The sequence below is a fragment of the Solea solea genome, chromosome 10, assembly GCF_958295425.1.
Source record: "Solea solea chromosome 10, fSolSol10.1, whole genome shotgun sequence".
Taxonomy (NCBI): Eukaryota; Metazoa; Chordata; class Actinopteri; order Pleuronectiformes; family Soleidae; genus Solea; species Solea solea.
The window spans coordinates 15,256,364-15,279,985 of record NC_081143.1 but is presented as its reverse complement, the minus strand read 5'-3'; the positions used below and the strand labels follow the sequence as shown (position 1 = coordinate 15,279,985).

At 42.0% G+C, this 23,622-nt stretch overlaps 1 protein-coding gene across 1 annotated transcript in view; it reads left to right on the top strand.

The window, feature by feature from the left end:
* The first annotated feature begins 14,282 nt into the window (after positions 1–14,282).
* The window catches only part of pcdh7a (protocadherin 7a), a 44,450-nt gene continuing 35,110 nt past the window's right edge, over positions 14,283–23,622 (top strand). The window contains exons 1-2 of the mRNA XM_058640441.1: positions 14,283–16,899; positions 18,438–19,617. Of these exons, the coding sequence (XP_058496424.1) occupies positions 15,476–16,899; positions 18,438–19,617 (2,604 nt within the window). The 5' untranslated portion in view covers positions 14,283–15,475. The remainder of the gene's footprint in view (positions 16,900–18,437; positions 19,618–23,622) is intronic.

Genomic DNA, 23,622 nt, shown 5'->3' with positions numbered 1-23,622 from the left:
CTATCTAAGAGTCTTAAAGATAGTTGTTGTTTTTGTTTGTTTGTTTGTTTTTTTTCATTCTGAAAGTCACCAAAATGAAATTCAAACAATGAAAGCAGATTAGTACAGCACACCGTTGTTTATATGACGGGCTGATGTTAAAGCAGTAAGAGGTTTTAAATAAAGCAGCACTGATTTTCTTTCACCTGGAATCTGTCATTTCTTATTAGTAATTGTAAGCATTGCTATGAGCAATTTATGGTAATGTTAACCCTTAGAACACAAAGGATTTAAGCTGCTTTTTTCCATTACTTTGTTTAAACATGCAGGTTATAAGATTGTGCAATAAAGAGTGTCGTATATCCTTTTTTCAGCACAACCTAGGCAATCTGAGGAAAAAAATGTTTCATTTTCACCAACTACAAACACACCTGAGCCAAAAAAGTACTCAAAATCTTTAAAATCGGATTGAATTTGTGAAATTTGGAAATGTGTCACAGTTCAATGTTCACTTGACTCGTTTCTAGGACCAAAAAGAAAAGAAAAACGCTCTATTTTGTGACTTCTGCACAATCATTGTTACTTTATATCACTACTAAAAATGTACACTACTTTTTTTTTTTACTACTAAAAAACACACATCCCCAGGATGTCCATGTAAGGAGTTGTGTATTATTCCCATGGCAAATTACCAAGGGTGCTCATGGTGCTCATGGCGCCATGAGCACTAAGGGTTAACCAACAGTAGATTGATTAAATGAGAGCAGTGACATGCAATGACACGCAACAGAAGTCCTTAACTGCTGCAAATGATGTTCGACTCATTAGGTGAAGGGATTTTTTTTTTTTTAAGTGGCTATGACAAATAATTATATCAGGAACTGAACTGACACGACTACAAATGTGAAAAGAGTCCCTGTAAACCAGTTGTTCACCAAAGTGTTCACAGCCTCAGCCATGTATCCCCTACTGCACATAAACACACACAACATCAAATCTCTCAAAATCAGGGCTGCACCATGTATCGTCTGAGCATCGACGTCGACTGTAGTACATGACTGTAGTACATGACTGTAGTACATGACTGTAGTACATGACTGCAGTACATGACTGCAGTACATGACTTAGTACATGACTGTAGTACATGACTGTAGTACATGACTGCAGTACATGACTGTAGTACATGACTGTAGTACATGACAGGACTGTAGCGTTACACCAAACTCAGAGAAGAAGACGTTGTACACATTATATATATATAATAAAAGAAACGATGACAGAATGAACGGCGGGCAGAGGAAAGAAAGGGATATAATGTGTTCCTATTAAGCCACTTTACAGACCCTCGGCCACTTTTTTTCTCTTGTATAGCGACAAATGACCCGACTGTCACTCAGCTAAATACTTTACCAGAAGGAAATGCACAATTCTGCCGCACGAGTGAGATCCATCCAACTGTATTTACTGACACACACACTCAGAGTCACAGAGCTGTATAATAGGTTTTGTGTTCTCTTCTCATTATGTTACGATTCAACCCTTTTTTAACCAGTCAATCTTGTCTGTTCGCAGATGAGCCCCATCTGCTGAGAATTCTTGTATTTTTTAATATCGCAATATACATCGCAAAGAAATCGCAATGTCAGTTTTTTGCAATATCATGCAGCCCTACTCAAAATCAATCTATAATTTAAAATGACCAGCATTTTCAGTGAGTATCACCAGTTCACTTTTTCTTAAAGAAATCTACTGTAATGTTCAGCTGAAATTGACAGTATGTCTATTCATGTGCCAGTTTCAAAATGTAATCTGACTGTTTGTTTTTTTTGTTTGTTTTGTACCTCCTACATCACTTTGCTTACCCCTGGGGGTACAAGTACTCCAGTTTGGAATAAACCAACACAGAACTACCACCCACTTCTACAGAAGGCTCAAATTTCAAGTGACTTTGAGGTCATTGTTTTGGTGTTATCCGTCCACTGTGTTACTGTTCTCATCGCTCTCTTTTATTTCCAATTGCTGAAAGCAACCGGTTCTTGATCATAAAGGTCCAGAAAAACCCTCAGAGCCCAGAGTCTCGAGTAGCTTAGAGGCAAGCAAATACAAAGCAAAGCGCTAAGTGAATAATTCACTTTCAATTGAAACCGTCGACAACAACAAATGTGTTTGACAGTAAATCCTCAGATGCTTTTGTGTATTTAACTTCGGACAATCTCAACCATTCAACATCCACAGTCTTATAATATATAAGAACTTTATAAAACTTTCAGAGAGATAAAGATGCCTGTTTCAGGCAGAAGTGCTTATGACACAACACCTGGCTCTGAGGAAAAGTCCCTGTCCTCACCAATGCTGCTGTGACAGTGACAAAAAAAAAGGAACAGCAGGCCAGATGTACATTCAAAGCAAAAAACTCATGCTCGGACTCTCACGCATCAATCACCTCAACAGCCTCTGAGTCGATGGTGACAAGGACAAGAACCTGTGCAGAAACACCAGGATAATGTACATGATAAGGTACGACAGATCCCATCACATATCGTCCTTGTGGGAGTCGGTGGTCTGTGCAGTCATTCCCTCCTGCTACCGTTGGAAATAATCCCACTGGGAAATTCCTCAAACACTCTACAACACTGTGGTCTACAGCAACTGTAGATTTATTCTGTGGCCCGGTGCAGATTGTTCCAGGTTTGTCCATTGGGAGAAAGAAAATATACACTATATGTGTGGGAGGGAAAAGAAATCACATCAACTGAAAAGCTTAAAACATTTACAAAGGTGTTTTTTTATATTGCTTGTCTCTGGTGTAAACCTCTCGCATCATCATTATCCATCATCTGTATTTTGGCTACTTTACTAAGTTGGAAATGGCCTACAGGAAAATAAAGAATGGAATGGGCAGTCACATATGAAGTGTAAGGTTTGTTTGTTTGACAAAATTGAATATTTTTTATGCTACCTCATAATATACAACATGATTACTACTAGTCCCGTTCACGTCAGCATTAAAACATTCTTTACATTTGAAATGGGTAAAAATCGAGCTTTAAACAAAGTTGAATTTGACATTAGCAGCAGCTAAAGCCAGACAACTATATACCTCAGGGTATTTTTGAAGCAGCCACGGTTCGGCAGGTCATCTCACAACCGTAAGGTCAGGGGTAAATCCCCAGCTCCACTAGTCTACATGTCCCCATAGGCAAGACATTAACCCCGAGTCGCTCCCAACGGCTGCAATGACTTGTGTGAACTAGCGTGTATGGCTGTGATAGATGTGTGATTAAAAAAAAAAAGGCATGCAATATAGATTGGATGCACCGTATGAATGTGTGAGTGAAAGGGGGGTAAATGGCGGGAAGTGTAGCATAGCAAGCACCATGAGTGGTTGTCAGGACTAGAAAATGACAAAAATATAATGATTGTGATAATCAAGACAATCATATAGCGATACATCACAATATAACTGTCTAACGTGAAGATTTCTGGGGGCAAATGGTCACGTCAGACCTTCTTCTTTTTTTTTCAGTAACATTTGCTCATAAATGCACGCAATTATCACAATAATTGTGTGCACAATACCACAATATGCCTGGTCTAACTGAAGAAAACAACTCTTCAAAACATAGCATAGTGTGTCGGAGCCATAAGTGTAGGTATTGCATATTTTTATGAACTGCTTGTTTAATCCTGGAATTGGTGTGCAGTTGGGTGATGGATGTGTAACTACATCTCCTGTTGATCGCACGTGTTATTTCCCTCTTTGTTTGCGCGAGTATGAACAAAATACTCAAAAAGGTATTTAATATTTATGAAATGTTTGTCACAATGATGACATTGACCCTTTGTGATTCACAAGGGTTTATTTTATTTTTCCTGTTTTTCCAAATCATGCAATTTATTTGAGATCTCTTTGTCTGGGTTTGTTGTATTTAAATGGCACTGAGGTGCTTTTGCTGAGGGGATTCACTGAGGTTGAGCTCTGCAGAACAAGGCCTCTCTTCTTTTTTTTTTGTTCCATTTGCCAGATGTTAAAAGCATATTTGTACAAAGTTCTCCCTTTTGGATGCAAGTTTGAAACTTTTCAAAACAGATTTAAATGCATGTCAACTTGACAGGTCACAGTGATATCAGCAACACCTGTGCTTTTCCTACTGACACATGGAAAATATCTGTGGTCCAAAAATATCTCTCAAACCTTTAAACATTCAAATACCAAAGTCATCCTCATTCTCCAATATTATCTGAAATTTCCAAAAAAAAACAATATTCGCGTTCTCAATTATTTCCAATAGTCGCCCAAACTTAGGTAAATAAGCTGTAAATCTGATTCTACAAAATGAAATCTAGCAATGATTTAAGTGCACTAAATGTACAAGAGAAGGCTGCAAATCCAAATAATACACTTTTAGTTACCAGCAAACAGAACTGGGTTACTCACCCACCACCAGCACCAGCAGCAGCAGCAGCTGTCTTCCTCCTCCTCCTCCTCCTCCTCTTTCTCCTTCAGGGTGCTTGAGATACAGTATGTCCACACAGATGCTAGCTAAGCATTAGAAAACCTGAAATCTGCACAAAAACCTCCGGAACAATCTGAAAACACCGCCGTTCAAACTTCAATGAGAAGCAACTGCAACTCCCGGTAGACACACAAACACCTTCCGGTCCTGCTGCCGCCTCTCCATGCGCGCGTGGACAGCCTTCAGACATCCGGTCTTAACGGACAAACAGTTAACGCCATGGAAAAAAAAACATATACATGGATAAATAAATAAATAAATAACCACACAACCATGTAAATAACTACGGACACAAAATTAATAATCAACGAAGGAAACCTTAGGAGATCTCAAGATGTTTGCAAACACATAAACAATGTAAAAATAAACTATATATATATATATAATATCCTTGTGTGTGTATTGTAAAGCTAGATGTACATTACAGCATCAAAGTTATTATTATTATTACAACAATAATAATAATAACTAGTAGAATATGATATGAATGCCTATGGTGATCAGCAGGAGGTGATTTCAGGCATCAGTGCATATACTGTAGAATGTGTCGTCAACACAAGTGTGAATAAATGTGCACAAATATGAAAGGACAGCATGAACATGTCAACATATACCGATGATGAAATGACTGTATTTCGTTATTTCTTCGTCATGCACAACGCGCGCAGATCATTTCAAAGAAAAGCAATCACAACCGATTAAATGCTGCACAATTAGTATCCGCAGTATTAGACAAAACCCTGGAACTAAAAACTTTCAGCCTGTGACGTCTGTTGCTGTTTGGAAGACATTAACTGTTTAACAGCGTTTTTATTTTATTTTGTTGACTGATATTCTTCTAGTTTAGAGTGCAAATGAGGTCAAACTTTGTAGAGGCCTCTTGCTGCAGTTGTTTCATGTTACTTTGAAAAGACATCACACCGACAAAAGCTAATTGGTATTCTGCTGAACACAGCTCACCTCAGCTGCAGTGTTTACTGTTGGGATTAAGTTAATCTGATGAAGTTCATCATTAAGCATGTGTGTCCAAAGATTTCCAACTAGGAAAATATATAAATTGAAAAGTGTAATCATAGCAATTATGGGTATAACTGCTTGCACATAAAAGGGCACTGTAGCCCTACTGCATCAGGGTAAGAAGATAGCAAGAGCTCGAGGGGAAAATGCCCCTGATATGTCTGAAATTGCCCTTGGAATATGCGGGATAGGGGCTTTTAACGCCTCTGTAAAATACATAGTTAACTTTTGCAAAGCCCAAGAGAAAAGTGGCCAGCCAGGCATCCGTACCACACATGCAATTCCTACCCCGCACCCACGGATTTATTTGAAATTCTGATTCTGATGCCGATTCCTTACCTTAAAATGAAATGAACCTTCAGCCTGCAGTGGAACAGTGGTTTACAGAAGTGCTAAAGATTACAGCAATTTATTTCTATAGGTGATTGATAAGTATGTACAATTCATTTGTGAGAGTCATTGAATAATAATAATAATAATAATTTAGAATTCACACTGACCCTCCATTAGATTAGATTAGATTCATATTTAAGAACATGAAATACAAAATAGGAATACAATTGGCAATGAGATCATGTAAAAACAATAATATCACATAAATTATATATATATAAAAAATACATTAGGAACATTTTGAAGGTAATGCACAGGATTATTACACTGATATATTGCATAGATTATAATGACACAGAAAGAATAATACAGGTGAATGGTAGGATGTGAGTGGGGTGAGAGGATCTTAGCTTTGCCAACATCCTCTGTTCACCCACTTCCTCAGTGACGTTCAGAGGGCAGTCCAGGTCTGATCTGACTCTCCTAACCAGCTTATGCAATCTTTTCCTGTGCCTCTCAGTGTATCCACCTCCCCCAGCAAGCCACAGCACGAATGATGTACAAAAATGTACACAAAACTCATTTCACAATAGCAACAAAAAAAAGCCCCTGTTAAAAAAATTCATTTCCTACTCCAGTGCACATATGAAATATTCATGATTATCATAATACACATGAGATGTAACATTTGAAGTATAAGAGCTGAATATAAGGTACAGTATGCAGCACAACCTCAAACAACTAGGAAATACTACAGAACAGGTTTGTGTGAGTTTCACTGATACCAGTGCTGAAGGCGCTGCTTCAGTGGTTCTATCATAATCTTGGAGGGGACACTTCAGTTATGGTCTTCATCCAACTCTAAGTAACTAGCAGCACACAAATTGGATGGTGGCCTGTGACAGATTTGGCCTATTGAGCCCTTTAGCTTTACCACCCTTGGCTTGACGCTGTGTTTCTATAGCACCCCATAAAATCGGGCACCTGCTATTGAATGTGTGTCTTGGGCACGGTGGAAGACATCTTTGCTACTTTGCCCTTCTGTCTGTACTGTTTGGGAGGAAGGAAGGAAGGAAGGAAGGAAGCGTGTGGCCTTGATGCAGGGGATCTACCATATCCTTCAGCTTTCATTCATCGCCCTTTATAAATCTGCCTAGACTTCTTCTATTTCCCCCACAAAGTTTGGCCTGAATCCTCCACTGAGCTGATCATTAACTGACTGCATGATCTCCACACCTCAGGCGCCATCTTTCAACACTGACGCTTCAATATGTATTTAACCCACTGAGCTAAAAGGTCCTACTTAAATCACACAAGTGTAGTCCACACTAGTTTTGGGTTCACTGACTTCTGAGCTATCTCTAAGTGAACCTGCTGTTTTGTTCCTGTAGGTGCAGCAATCAAACGTATGAGTGTGTGGTGATTATTAAATTCACTCTTATGGCTCCACCGGCTCTACTCACCTCGCCTCGGCATGGCACGATTTAGTTGCGTTTCCACTTGCCTAGTACCTGGTACCAGCTACTTTTTTAGTACCTGCTCCAAGGTTCCAAGCGTGCTGAGTAGGTATGCGTGGCGTCGCCGGCCACTGATTAGTCAGAGTGCCGTCACAGGAAGAGAGGCCGTGCCGAGGCGAGACAAGGCGAGCCGGGAACATAGCGGAAAAGGGCCATTAGTTGGTCACATCACTGGTGTCAACATCAATCACATTGAAGCATGGCAAGAACAACTCGGCAGATACAAAGAGGTTTCTTAAGGCATCGTGCTTCCCAAGGGGAAATGGTGTGCAATAATGACTATATAAATAATTAAAAAAATAATAATGTTTATGAGGCCATTTACATGACAACATCATCCCACTAATTCATTTTTACTTCTTCATTCACGTCATCGGTGCTCACATCACACGACAGTAGACACGAAAAGCATTTGCACTCTGGTGCCCTTTAATTAAAAAAATTAAAAAATGTGAATTGTGATGTTTACTGAGAACAAAGTTGGAGCGGAGGCAATGATCATATGTCTGCGACGCCTCTTAATGGAGGGGTCTGTATGAGGTTAGTTTGCAGAAGTCTGGTGTCATCTGCACATGATTTAATAAAGGTAAACACACTGGACAACTGTGCATAATGGCTGCGGCGTGGCACTTTTCAAAAGCAGACTTATTAACACACTGTTAATGAGTGTGTCCTGTCGTCTGGCTGCAGCGATATAATGAACTTGAGCTGAGGAGCTGAGCACATAACAGACATCTTTTAGTATACATTAGTATAAGTATATGTACTAGTAGTATACATGCTATTTATTTTAAAAGCTTCTTCTAGCCTAAGGCACATTTTTAAATGGTTTTGTTTCTGTGGACAATTCATATATTGTTCAAATCAGAAGTGGCAGGTGGAAGTTGTGCCACAAACTGGGGCAGTTGGTGACTTTTATTCTACTGCTATTGTATAACACTCTAGACTCAGTGGAAACTAAAAGAAACATTTTCAACTGCCTCATGTGAAAGAATCTCCCAGCAGGTGGCACCTCTCCTCCTCCCACTTGTGCACTGTCGTGAAAAGAATAATCTTCTCAAATCAGCCCTTGTCTCCTTTTTTGAGCATGTTTTCTGGGGCTGCAGCAACTTCCCTGGCAGCCTCCTGGACGAGACTAATATCTGTAGCGTTACTTTCAAACTTTACACAGGTTTCCCTGCAGGTGCAGTCATTTGAGTAATAGATGAAGAAGAGAGTGCACACACATCATCGGGATTCACTAGCGCTGATTATCAAGACATTAGATTTAGCTTTGCCCTGCCTCATTGGCTGACTCCTACTCAGAAAGTTGCTGAGCCCCTGAGAGGTGGTGGCAGCCATTATGAGATGGTAGAGGCCACTCCAGTGCAGTTAATGAATCCAAGCAGTGAACACTGGAGTCCACCATCGGGCAGGATCAATCTACATAGGGGTAAACTGCAAAGGACCCAGTAGGTGGTCTATATGTGTTTCAGGTGAGTCAAAACAAGACAATGAGTCAAATGGCTTAATGGCTATTAATGTAACAGTGACAGGCCTTTGACACTGAGTTGACATAAACTACTGCACCTGTAAGCAACTAAGCTTCTCTTATTAATGTTATTGCTGGAACAATCAGACATGGCACAAGGACTCTACAATGACTGCTGTGCCTGCACAAAAGACATGAAAGAAACAGACAGCGATCAACAAACAATTAGCAGCATTAGGTAAACTGGACACTCTAAATTGACTGTAGGTGTGACAGTGAATGGTTGTTTGTCTTCCTGTGGTTCTGCGATGGACTGGCGATCTAAGTGTACCCCGCCTTTCGCATCATGTGGAGGATAAAGCGGTAGAAGATGGATGGCATTTATGTTGCGAGTTGTTTGTAAATTATGAGGAAATCAGGAAAAAGGTTAAAAAAAAGTGACTCAGCTTTTTTGGTTAAGCTGAGTCACTGTAGTGAACCAGATGAACTTGTTATTGTTTTCTCCTGCATAAACCTCTCCCATTTGCAATGCTGAGTTTATTTTAGATACACCATATTACACATACTGTGTGTTATAAATCACTTTGTGTAAATAAATGTATAGTCAAAATACATTATACTAACTGAAGTGCCTTTGTATTAGTGTTGCACCGGATGACATGTTCCTTTACTATAGTGAAAACTATTGTTTATTTAGTCAAATCCGTGGGTAAAATGCATTATAATATTTCCTACAAACTAGAATGTCACCTTGTTTTAGAGATTTTTTAAAGGTCCAGTATTTACGAGTTAGTGACATTTAATGTTGCAAATGCAGAATGTAACAAACAAAGGACTCCTCCACTCACTCTTCCCTTTACCAAGTGCATCAGTGAAGTAGGATGACTCTCACAGGCCCAGAATGATGTTGTTCCTCTTTGTTTACTGAGTTAATTCCTGTTGCTAAATGCACGCTGTGGAAACAGAGTGGTGCAAGATGGCGGCCTTTGTAAAGCAAGTCCCTTGCCTTGAGTAGTCTACATAGAAAAGGCTTACTTTAAGGCTACTAAACCAGTTTTTATCTCAAAGCATTCATACATTATACAAAAATACAATTACTGTTAATAATTTCCCCTTAAAATTTCACCCTGGACCTTCATTTGAATCAGTGTTGTGGTCTTGAGAATACAGATTCTGTAAGAAGTAATGTTGCAGACTGTAGTGTTGCAGACACTGAGAGTCAGAAAAGACTGAGATGTCGTTTTACAGCAGCATCTGGTCAAGGAATGATGCCAACCTCGGTTATTTCAAATCAGGAAAAAAAATACTGTAATCTGTGATAGCTTAATTTCATATGTCTCAGATGAAATGATTGGATGTCTGTCAAACTGTCATTCTTTCCTGCAATTTGCTTGTGTACCATCATGCTTGACCGGAGTCTTAGCGTGCTCAAATGCAACATGTACCAGTGGTCAGTGTTTACATTCATTAAGATAATGTGTGGTACTTCCTCTCCTGTGAATGATCCATGAGTCTACAGTCGGTGTTGCTGTAATGCTCCTCATTAATGTGTTTCTGGAGCGTGGCTTTTGGGGGAGGTCTGAAGGAAGTTTGTATATTTTCACATTATAATTTTGACCCGACCTTTAAATTAAAAACATTACATACTTCACATATCTGTTGCGATTTGGCCGTGCACTGGAAATAAGTGACAAGATGAAATGACTGCTTGCCAAACAACTTCAATGCTCAAATATGAAGGTTCTGAATGAAATCCACCATGGTGGTTGTCACTACAGAACGGGCTTGTTCACTCCAGACCGAACAGAGATGTTACTGAGTCAGTGGATAGATGGACAGATGGATGGGTGAATATTCACAAGTGCAATGAGTAACACATATGCTGTTAAAGAGCACAGAGAAGGAGCACAAAATGCCCTCAGGATATCTGGCAAACTTAATTCTTGGTACTTCACTTGAATATTACTAGGCTTAGTGGCTGTTGCACGAAGCTGTCAAATATGTCTGTCAAGATTGTTTTCATTTTTCTCCACAGTTACCCCCAAAGATCATGTGCTGAGGCCTGGGATCCTCGTTGGTTGTGGTACAAACTGTAGCTCAGGCCTTTGGGCTCTAATGGATGTCAACCCAGGTTATGTTTCTCCAAAGAACATCCTGTCTTTAAGCAGAACACACACACACACACACGCACACACCCACACACACACACATACGTTCACTTTTCATTCAATATGCAAATTAAGACCGCAGTTCATTTGCTGATGAAAGAGGATTCATGCTCAATTATATCTTAATGGTCTGGATATAACAGCATGCTCAGACCAAGATATTTTTATTAGGCCTTTTTTTAATTGGGTCAAATTTGAGATAAATTTTCTGAATCCCATGAAGTAGTCTAAAAGTGAACTGACCTGACTCAGCATGGCAACATGCACAAACACCAATGCACTACTCATAAGTCTCTTTTCCAGAGCCAGACCAAGCCGTTATAGGGCCCTAAGCAGAATCTGGTGTGACTCACCTTAACCCCACCACCTTCCAGTAATTATTGTTACTGTAATGTCTGATCTTTCATGTACTGTATGAAGGCAGCAGCCAACAGGAATTGACTGACCTATTAGCACCTGTTGACATTAATTAGATATTTTATAAAAGTCCCAGTGTGGTCACAGTGGCCCTAAGCAGCCGACTACTTTGCTTATGTCATGGACTGACACTTCCTCTCTCCTCCCTACTCCAAAATTAACACCCACACTAATGCATGCACGGCATGCACACACCACAGGGCAAATTGCGCCATCGCTTTCTGAAGAAAATTGTGTAAAGAGCGTGAGTGGGTCCAGCAACACGCCCGGGCTTATTCCTGTGGTGCAATGGGATGGAAAGAGAGGGCAGGGGGAAAAAAAATAGTAAAAGTCAGGGAGAGGGAGGCTGGGGGAGGCAAAGATATGTGACCTCTCTCTGTAGTTTGTCAGTCTTTGTTTACTCTCGGCCAGCCATAACTGCCCACTAATAGCTGTTACACAGAACTCTATGGCCCAACCAATAACATGATGTTGGTGTGTGTGTGTCAGAGTGTGTGTGTGTTATCCTCTAAACTGTTAGCCAATAATGTTTTTTAGCTGGAAACCAGTGGCAGTTGCTGGTCTTTCAAACAGATGAAGCTCATTTCAGGCCCAGTTATTTAACCATAAATGCTTACATAAATTCTGCAAATTAACAACTACAACAAGGAAACACGATAATTATGTAAAACTGAAATGCTATAATAGCATTTTTCATTTACAGTCTATATGTACAAACGAAAATGGACTTCATCGCCGAGCAAACAACACACAATGACCAGCTGTTTGTCTACGGACTTCCCTCACAAAATTCACACAGGACTGAGGCAGAAAAGGCTCCGATATAGTGTGTGTTTCTGCAACACTGTCAATAAAAAACTGGTTCTGCCTTTCAGACAGTTCCTCCAATTATCCTGCAGAAGCCCAGCATCTGTGCCCGCCCATTGCTCCATTGACTCCCTGAGAAGCTGAGCTTCCGTGGAAGTTACATTTTTGATGCATTTGTCCAATCAAAAACCCTATTGTGATATATATAAGTAGAGAGAGAATGTGGGCGGAGTCATTATAGCATAGCTGCATGAAACTGCCATCATCATTGTATACATGACACACACAAGCTAGTGACTAGTGACTTTTAAAGCAGTTGTTTTCGGGGTACTGGATCATTAGAATCAGTTAATTAAAAAGATTTATCCACAGAATCATTCAGTATTTCTTGCATGAGTGGACTGCAGTCTGACACAGTCACTGAACTGAAATACAGTCGATACGGTTGTGACGCTGCTCGCAATTGCGGCTTTCAGCAGTGCCGTCGCTAAATACACCAGACTCCTCTGTTAAATGTTGAGATTTTAGACATTTCCTTGGTACATGGTGGAGATTAATGCATGCTTTCAGGACTTTTAAGTCTTTTTAACTGATCTACAGCTTGGCATTGTTAGGTTTGATTCTTGTGTTGGACGTCGCCCGCATTACTTTTCAAGAAACCAGGGCCCACACGCCACAATCTGTGGACGGCAGTATGTCGATGTTACACATGGTATCGGCTCAGCTGGCTTGGAACCTCATCAGAGCAGATACTAAAAAAGTACCAGGTACCAGGTATTATTGCTAATGGAAAGCAAAAGCAAGTCGCGCCATGCTGGAACTGGGTAGTGGAAAAGCCCATTAGAAACCATCAAAGCCAGAATTCTACTTTTTTCGCTGGTTCCGTGACCATTTGACCTTTCCCTATATACAGTACGACACTAGTAGTCCTTGTGGGGACCAAAACCAGTTCCTAATACAGCAGAAACTAATTAAGTTTAGGTTTGAAATGTGGTTTGGTTTGGCATAAAATGGTTATGGTTAAGGTTTGGGATAACGTTTTTTTTAAGGCTGTCCAAGTGAATGGATGTCAACACAATGTCCTCAGAAAATATAGCTGCACTAATGGTGTGTGTGTGTGTGTAGTACGGGACTCCCTGCCCCTGTTCTCCAGCCTCACTAGAAATTATAAATGCAGAGGGTGTTTAACAGAGCAGCAGCAGCAGCAGCAGCAGCGTGGAAGCCCCGGCAGTGTTCAATAGCAGCAGCAGCAGCAGCAGCAGCAGCGATGCTGCATTGCGCTCCTCACGGAGCAGGTTGGCCCGCGGAGACACAACGTCCTCACAGCAACATCACAGCAGCATGGACATGTTAGTGTGTGTGTGACTGCCTATAGAGCACAAAGAGCATTAACCATGTCTGACAAAGAAAGAAAATGAAAAATAAATAAATAAATATATATATATATATATATATATATATATATACATATACATATATATATATATGTATGCATTTCCATCATAATTGCTGCCACATAGGCTGCTCAGTTTGTATGACGTGTGCCACTACGTTATGTTATGACAGGCTACACGACTGCAGGTCATGAATAGGCTATTAAAGCAATTCTGTTAAGAGGGCGCGTGATCATTTCTGTCTCCTTCAGAAAAGAGTGAATGAAGCCTTCTACACTTGCCCCGGCAAAAGAGCTGCACCAGCAGAATTATGACTGAGCGGTGAGCTGACTTGTGTTAAAGCCACATCACTCTCCTCTTCCACGCGCCTCTCTTTGTCCTTTGTATGGATATGTGTGAATAAAGATACACACACACACACACACACACACACACACCAGGAGCTGTCAGCGGCCGGGACACCAAGCCATTTAATCTTCCTGTATGACGGGGTGTGGGGGGGGGGGGCGGGGGTCTAGTGAGGTCTGTCCCCGGTAACCGACACACACACAGCGACCAAACACCGCCTCTCCCGTTACAGCTCAACGATCGAGTTACGCGGCCGGAGAATGTTGCAGTAGCAGAGAGAGAGAGAGAGAGAGGGAGAGAGGGAGAGAGAGAGAGAGAGACTGCAGCATCGCTGGAGATCAGCAGCAGCAGTAGTCACAAGCAGTGCAGGTGAGAGAAAAAAAAACAGAGGCAGAGGAGGAGGAGGCGCATGTGGAAGAGAGAGAGAGAGAGAGAGAGAGAGAGAATGCGGGACTCTTGGAAAAAGACGCATCTACACTCTCAGTCCATCACCGAGACACCATCCCGAACACAGGATGTTTCAAAGGATTACACTAAACTGATGCCGGTGCCGGGATCTTTTCTTTGACTCACAAAGAGAGGCTGTCATTTGCTCTTTTAGTGGTTTTTTTCCAATTGTTATTTTAATTTAAGAATAAAACATGATGAGAAACTCGCTCTGAAAAGCACTGTTGTCTCCTCGTAACTTGCGTGAAGGAATCCCACGGCTTGGCACGTTGCTCCACTGCGGGAAAAAGGGAAAACCGCAGCTGGATCTGGAGGTAAGAACAGATCCAGCAAAGCAGCAGCAGCAGCAGCAGCAGCGCAAAAGACTTTCTTTTCTTTCAGATTCAAAGTGATTTTTTTATTTTTTTTTTATTCCTCTTTGAGGATGTGAGTGATTTTTTTGTTCCGCGGCGTCCGAAGAGCAGAGCAGAGCAGTGTGTGGTGTTTTCCTCCCTCTCCTCTCTTTTGTGTAGTGGTGCTGCATTGCAGTTTTTAACTGTGAAAAACGCGAGAAAAGTCGTTGTCCCAAATGTGACTGGAATAAAAAGCACTTCCACATGGCATTGTAAAGTGATAAGCGTGCGGCAGCGGGACAGTTGTGCGGTTTACACGACACGGCGCAGTGTGAGGAAGAGTGAAGTGGATTAATTAACAAGGCTGGTGAATTAGTTTCTTTATTTCTTTCGCTGCAAGATGGCTTTCTTGATATCATTATGGTGCGAACGGCCCCGCACGGAATTAGTATTATAGAAGTTGTTGTAAAAAAAAAAAAGGAAAGAAATCTCGAAGAGCAGGAGGAGGATAAAGGAAAGGAGACTGCAGCGCTGAAGTGAACTAAAGTGCAGAAGCTTTTCCCCGGACCTCAGGCGGCAGTCCGCAGAGAGCGATAGGGAGAAGGCAAGAAAGGATAAATCAAACACCCACGCTGTGAGGTAACCTACACCACACCACAAAACACCAATAAAGCAGAGACAAGCCGCAGCTGGGAGACACACAGAGCAGGAGAAGGAAAGAAGGAGCCATGCAGAGGCTTGGTGCAGTGCACTCCTCCGCGACGCAGGCTCTCAGCCTCGTGGTCTTAGTCTTGCAGCTGCTGACTCAGCCACCGGGTGCAGACTCAGCTCTCCGGTACCGGGTGGCAGAAGAGGGCCCTCCTGATGTCAAGATCGGCAACGTGGCCACTGATCTGGGCCTCACGGCGGGTACAGGCAGCGGGGACGTCACCTTTGCCCTGGAGAGTGGCTCTGAATACTTCAAGATTGACAACGTGACAGGTGAGCTGACAACAGGCCCACGGCGCATCGACAGAGAGAAGCTCCCACAGTGCCAGATGATATTTGACGAAAATGAGTGTTTCCTGGACTTTGAGGTGTCAGTGATAGGGCCACTGCAGAGCTGGGTGGACCTGTTCGAAGGCCGCGTGGTCATAACAGACATCAATGACAACACACCTTCATTCCCCTCACCTGTGCTCCAGCTCTCAGTTGAGGAGAACCGCCCAATAGGTACCCTTTACCTCCTGCCTACAGCAACAGACAGGGATTTTGGGAGAAATGGCATCGACAGGTATGAGTTGATCCAAGATGGTGGAGCTGTGTCAAGTTCTACAAGGCGCACGACAGGAGGAAACCCCATCGCTAGAGTGGATGGACTTGGGGACCGGAGAGGAAGAAGTGGAGACAATGGAGCAGGAGCGAGGAGCACCGTGTTTGAGCTACAAGTTGCAGACATCCCAGATGGGGAAAAACAGCCACAGCTCATTGTGAAAGGCACACTAGATCGTGAGCTAAAGGACTCATATGAGCTCATCCTGAGGGTTCGAGATGGAGGGAACCCACCGCGTTCCTCCCAAGCCCTGCTTCGTGTCTCTATCACAGATGTGAACGACAACAGCCCACAGTTCGAGAGGTCCATGTATGAAGCAGAAATGGCGGAAAACGCTCCTCCTGGTACACCTGTACTCCAGGTCAGAGCCTCAGACCGTGACATTGGAGTCAACGGGCAGGTGGAGTATGTCTTTGGAGCCGCCACCGAGTCTGTCAGGCGACTCCTGCGGCTGGACGAGGCAACTGGATGGCTGAGCGTTCTTCACAGGATCGACAGAGAAGAAGTGGCTCAATTGAGGTTCACAGTCACAGCCAGGGACAGGGGTCAACCTCCGCGCTCTGACCGAACCACGGTAGTGTTGGCTGTGCGGGACGAAAACGACAACGTCCCAGTCGTAGAGATAAGAAAGATTGGACGGATCCCTGTCCGAGATGGTGCATCGTTAGTCCCTGAAAATGTTCTGGTGGACACACCAGTAGCTCTGGTACAGGTGTCTGACCGAGACCAGGGAGAGAATGGGGCTGTGACATGCACGGTTGTAGGAGATGTCCCATTCACACTGAAGCCAGCTGGTGAAACAGCACTCCCACCACTACCTGCAGATGAAGCCTTTGACAGGTAAGTCAAATATCCAGTAACCATTTCCTATAAATGACATCAAATTCCCAATCAGTGACAAACTGAAAGTGGTCAAGAACTTTCTGTTTATTAGTAAGCAGTCCCTTCAACAATTATATGTTTGGGTCTTCTGCTTTTGTTATGCACACTATCCAGTACTCACTTCCTGTGATTTGTGTTACATGTCTTATTGAGGGACAATAAAAACGATAATGCTAAGATAATTATAGGCACTGGTGCATTCCAAACATGATGAAACATGATGTACCACTTTCCTTACCTGAGGGGGAACAAAAACACAAACTTAATATGTCATAATAAGCAAATAAAAACAAAATGGTATGTTGCCATTACCTTTAATTCAAAGGCACCAAAAGCAGATCATTTAAAAACGTTGAAAATAGCATTTTTGACTGTTCCTGATAGAAGGGTACATACAGATCATTAGTATGTGTGTATTTTGTCTGGGGCAAAGACAAGTTTCGTTTTTTAATCCAGAAAACAGCACTATCGTGCAGCATACAGGTGCGTCGAGTCTGATACAGCACTCCTCCAGGAGGTTATTTTACAATTTATATTTCTCACAGAGTTCAGAGAAGAGTCTCTCAAGTGTTTTTGCAGGCATTTAATTGAAGCTTGGTTCAAATGCTGCCACTCATTCGCTGAGATTACACCGTCGTTAAAATGCCATACAGACTGACTTTTTAATATCGTTTCATCACAGCAGACTGCAAATGTCATTGCTTTTAGGTTGCAAGGATATTGTGTTGAGCTTTTGAATAGGAGTGTGACAAATAGAAATGGCAATTCTAGGTTATTGGCACTGCAACTACTTATGACACATTTCATAAAGTCGGTTGTTGTAATGAAGACAAAAGACATTCTTCTGTTAAAGTAACACAAGAGATTTTCAGTATAAAAGAATAGCAGATTTAATTAGACCTAATTAGTATTGCTATGTCTCTGCAGATGACAGCAATTACAAGTCTTTTGAAATCTAGTATATGTATAAAGATTAAAGCTGAAGCACTTAGTTGATTAATCCAGTAGAGATTGACAAAAAATACGCCCCATTTTTTAATAGTAAATCTCTCTAATAAGATGTTTAATGTTACTTTTTTTCCAAGTGAAATCTCAGTTAATTCCTTGTTGTCAGGTGTTCAATTGTGTGGATTTGCAGCTTGCTTTGTTTCAAATCATTGTAAAGTACAAGACTTTGGGGCCAGGGACTAACAGCTAACTAACAACCTGGGATGCCGCCTTAGGTGCTGTGACAGTAAAGTAGATAACACCATGTTTTTCATTATGGGCTGATATTTTTTAGCAGATAATAGAACATCCCTCCCTAAAATGAACAACACAGTAACTACCCACAAAACAATTTTTAGTTTTTTGCCCTGGTGGCAAATTATCTACTTCATTAAAAGTGAGCAACACAAGTGTATTATTTGACTGCTTTGGGGACAAGACCTATATTATTTTCCATTTCGGGTTGCAACTACATTCATGAAAATGATTTTCCCTCATTATTTTTGCAGAAACAAGAAAAAATTCTTCCTACATACTTCTGCTTTGCTGGACTATGAAACCACCAAAGAGTACAGCGTCACCATTGTGGCAGTGGACTCTGGAAGCCCCAGTCTGTCCAGTAACAGCTCTCTGATGGTGCGAGTGGTAGATATCAACGACCACGCGCCAGCCTTTGCGCAGAATGTTGTGGAGGTTCACTTTGCAGAGAACAACTCACCTGGTGAGAGGGTTGTCACTGTGGTAGCCACAGATGCAGATAGCGGCAAGAATGCAGAGATTGCATATTCCTTAGACTCTGCTGCTAATGGGCCATTTTACATAGATGCAGATAATGGAGATATCCGTGCCACTGGGGTTCTGGACCGCGAGCTGAGAGACAGATATGAACTCCGTGTTATAGCTAAGGACAAGGGCACACCCCCTCTGCAAGGCTCTTCAACTGTCGTTATCCAGGTGACGGACAGAAATGACAACGCACCAAAGTTTGTCCAGGAAATATTTACATTCTATGTCAAAGAGAATCTGCTTGCCAACAGCCCAGTTGGCATGGTCACAGTCACTGATGCTGATGAAGGTGAAAATGCAGAACTGAGTCTGTTTGTAGAGATGGACAGAGCTGATGAAAAGAAGGAAGGAGAGAAGATGGAGGGTGGGGACGGAGGGAAAGAGCGAGGTGAAGAAGTGTTTTCCATTGAGAACAACACGGGAACTATCTTTTCTTCTGTATCGTTTGACCGTGAAAAGCTTTCCACCTACACCTTCCGTGTCCGTGCTGTGGATGGAGGGGAGCCGCGCAAAACCGCCACTGCCACCGTGTCGCTCTTTGTGACCGATGAAAATGACAACGCTCCCTCAATCACCTATCCTACCAATGAGTCGTACACTCTCCTCCCACCTGCCAGCAGTGCTCGCACAGTTGTTAGGACTGTGACAGCCATCGACTCAGACACTGGCCCAAATGCTGACCTTCACTACGCCCTGGTGGGTGGTAACCCCTTCAGACTGTTTGAGATTGGCCACACCAATGGAGTGATCACCCTGGCAGAACCCCTGGAGCGGCGCCACAGAGGTCTGCATCGCCTGGTGGTTCGGGTCAACGACAGCGGGGCTCCCTCTCTGTGTGCCACTGCCCTGGTTCATATCTTCATAAATGAGAGCGTGGCCAACGCCACCCTGGTGGAGGCACAGGTAAGCTTTACACGGTTTTTCCAAGTGTAACTTAAGTGATAGAAAAGCTGAAGAGGTAATTAAACACTGTTTTGGTGTGTACGGAGCTGGTAATGATAACACATAATGACAGTGATGATACTCTCCTTCGATTCATTCAAATTACTGTGACAACACATTACAATGGAGGAGGGTGGCAATGACAACTGATTGTAGCTGTTAAAACTGGAAAAGAAGATTATTTTCTTGATAGAATGAGATAAATGCACAATTTCCGCATGGTGCTCTGGGTTGTAATTGTCTGCCCATTTTTGAGGAAATAATTATGTCTTTATTTGTCCCAGATATAGAATCCTATTTCTTTTCTGATGGCTATTGGCAGTGCCACCTTCTTTGTTGTTCGAATGCTACCAAAGTGTACTCTTTGTCTAGGATGCATTCTTATAATGATGGTGTAGATAAAATAACTGTTATTACTGAAGAGGTTCTTTTATGGTACATTGAACTCATAGCTGAGAGCATTGTGTGTGTGTGTGTGTGTGTGAGTGAGTGAGAGAGAGAGAGCGACAGAGAGGTAGCACACAATTGGTGAGAGTGTTAGAGAGAGGCAAAGAGAGATATAGACCTGTCCCAGATTTGGCCTTGTAATACCGAGGATGAAGTATGTTCATTTGAATAGAAGTTATACTTTGGCAGTGTCTCTTCACTTCAGGCGTGAATATTGATGAGGTTTTAAAATGTGTGTTATGTTATGCAGCACATTCTGAGCAGTTCACACTGAGAGCAAAGTAAATAAAAACCATTATAAAGTCCAATTGAGTCAAATTTACCCAGGAAATAAAGGGAATGTGAAATTCATTTTTATTAATGGACTAAATGTATTCACCATTACTGTGTTGTTGTATGGAATAGAGGACTTCACAGAAAGACTTAGAGCAGACTTGAAAGACCAGCACTAATGTGCAGAGGCAATTGACTAGATTCAAAGACATTACTGAGATACCAGAAATAACTATAACAGCATGATTTCAAATTTAGCCTAAGCTGTGTTGGTGGGAACCTTTCCCTCCCCTCTGTCCTTGTTGTATTGATCCAATGTTCTTCCCTGTTATGCTTTAGAAAATGTTCAATTAAGCTCTAAATGCTGGCAGGTAATAAATAAGTTGGTTCTGGTTTGGGTAAAGTAATTTGTATTGGCTAATAATTACCCAACTGTTTTTACTCGGAAATTAGTTGTGAATCAACAGTTTGTGGTTTTTAAGGCACTGCCTGGAATGTTTTTCCTCAGGAGAATATTTTTCCAGCGTCAGGTCCGTGCATGTAACGTGACGCAAAGAGTGTAACACCGCAATAGTTGCGAGATAATTGAGCGGAAATGAACAGTCATGGAGAGAAAAAGGCACTAAGGTTCTTGTTTTGTTGGTACCTGAAATATACCACATGTGTGGCGTACTTGGACTGGACCCCTCTGTTTCAAAGACGCCATGACAGAGTCACACTGCAGAATCTGTGTGGAAAAGAAGTTGTAATCTTGGGGACACGCCTCACATTGCAGATGTTTACGCCAAGCGCTTCCCTATTGCAGACTTTGCGTGTTAACGTGGTGATGCTTCCCTGAATGTTTCATCACACACATTGGGTAATGTACAGTATTGTGCAAAAGTCTTTAGCATTGCAATGCTATAATTACCATTGAAAGACTTAAAAAAATAATAGGATAATTAGGATAACACATTGTTCATAAACAAGGTTGTACAGGTTAAAGTGTGATCTATCCTTACATTGGAACAAAAGCGTGATCACTGCTCTCTTTAACATGGAGTGGAACCCTAATCAAAGTTATTGGTATTTTTATATTAGACCAACTGTCAGCAATGATCACAAAGACAAAAACAACAAAGCTTCTGGTGCCCTGAGACTTTTGCACAGTACTGTACATGATTTTCCAAGTGTTGGATTTTTAAATTTTATTTTGATTACATTGTTCTGAATCTAAATTTCTAAATTGTGGTCTAGCTGGAGAAAAAACACGTCTAGTATAATCCCAGTCCCAGAGTTTTGACTGACCTTGCATGAAGACAAAGTGGGTGTGGACAGAAGGTGTGGGATTTAGCCAACAAACCCCAATCTGAACGTAATACTCGTCATTCAGAGTAGACTAAAATGTACAAATTGAGCAATCAAAGGCCGAGGATTAGAACGTAACACTTGAGCATTAAGCTTTGGAACAATGGTGTTGATGGCTGGAATTAACTGCAATGTCTCTAAATAACTGGGGCCACTGAATCGAACAATGTGGTGTAACGTGTCCGAGCTGGTACGAAAGCCATCTTTGATTACAATAAACATAGTTAAGTTTGATTGTAGGGAGGAACTCGGTGGAGTAATTGAGTACAAGTCGTTGAAGAGAGAGAATACCTCCATCTCATAATGAAGTCAAGCTGAGTCGTGGATGGATGCCAGATGTAATTAGGGGAGGAAATCGGCTGTGAATGCTGTAGCACCGTGGCAGAAAATTACTCCAGTCTTTTCTGTCCAACAGTCAGGGGTGAACCACATGTTGGGTAATTATTTACTAAAAAATTGCTGCCGAGTTTGAGCTACTTTGGAGGAAGGCAGAGTTTGGTTGTGATACTTGAGATGCGGTGTTAGTCATCTGGGAATCTTTCTTGGGCTTTGTTCATTCTAAGAACATCGCACTGTGGTTTGTCTTACAACTCCATCTGAATTTCTCCCATTTCCTAAATATGTGCAGTCACTTCCTATCAATACAAGCACCATTTTAACATTTATCCTTCCCCGGCTCAGCCGTAACTGAAGTACAACAGGAATCAGGCACTTTCTAGGTTGGTCAATAGTGTGGTCAGAGGAGAACTCCTTGTCTTGCTCTGCAGTGACATGCAGATAACAGATTCCTTGGAGAGTGGGGCAGATTGATGAGCGTGTTAAAGTCCAGCCAGAACAAAGCTCCTGCAGCAGAATGGAGGATTCCAATTGGAGTTTGGGATGCATCCATGAAATGTACTCGAATGTGGTGGCAGAAGAGGCTGCTGCACTTATCCTGCCGAACACTTCACTGTCCTGCATGTGGCCATACATTTATACCGCATACACACCTGCACTTACATGACTATACATAGCTTGCACTCAGTGGGGGTTATCGCTTCTCTTCACATCCACACATGCATGGGAGTTGAATCACAATCGCACACACTCCACTTTCTAATGCGCCTCTCTGTGTCGCATTATACGCAAGCTCAGTCCCAAACACGCAAACTTGGCTGTTGCACACATCCATGCGTGCTTCGCCGTTTTTCTCCCCGTTTTGCACACACAATAGAGCAGACAGTGCATGGATGCGCTAAGCCACGGCAGATACCCAGCAGAATGAGAATGGAGCGAAATACTGCAGTCAAGAGCAGAACAATAGTGCTGAGGGGAGAGTGGAGCCTGCTGTAAAAGGCTCTGTGCAGTGGAGTAATGGAACATAACCAACACAACTTGCTCAAAAACAATTAAAGTTAACCCAAAGATAGATGGTGATGAAACAGGGAAGTAGAACAGACCCATTCTTCGCTTGGGGGTGCAAAGTAGTGAGAGGGAATAATGTGGCGCTATGTGAATAATCCAAGTATGCCTTGGATAATGTAATAAGCAGGTGGGTATTTTTCTGTAGGACTGATTATTACACTGCTGCAGGTTTTTTTTTTTACTACTATTATTATTATTATTATCATTGTTATTATTATTATTGTTATTGCAAAGCGGCTGGTGCTTTAATTTAACTTTACTCGCTTACCTGCTCACTCTCTCCCCATTTCTCTCCTGCAAGCCTTATTGCCCACGGCTGGTATGGCAGCAGGGATTATGGTATATAATATCCACCCCTGACGGGCCAAAGGAATTGTCGAATATATGAGCTCTGAGACGTGGTGTCACAGGGCTGCAAAATAAGTTGTCTTGCTCACAGGCAGGTTACACAACTTGCAGACTTGCGTAGTTGCACACAAACGCGTCGGTGTCTGT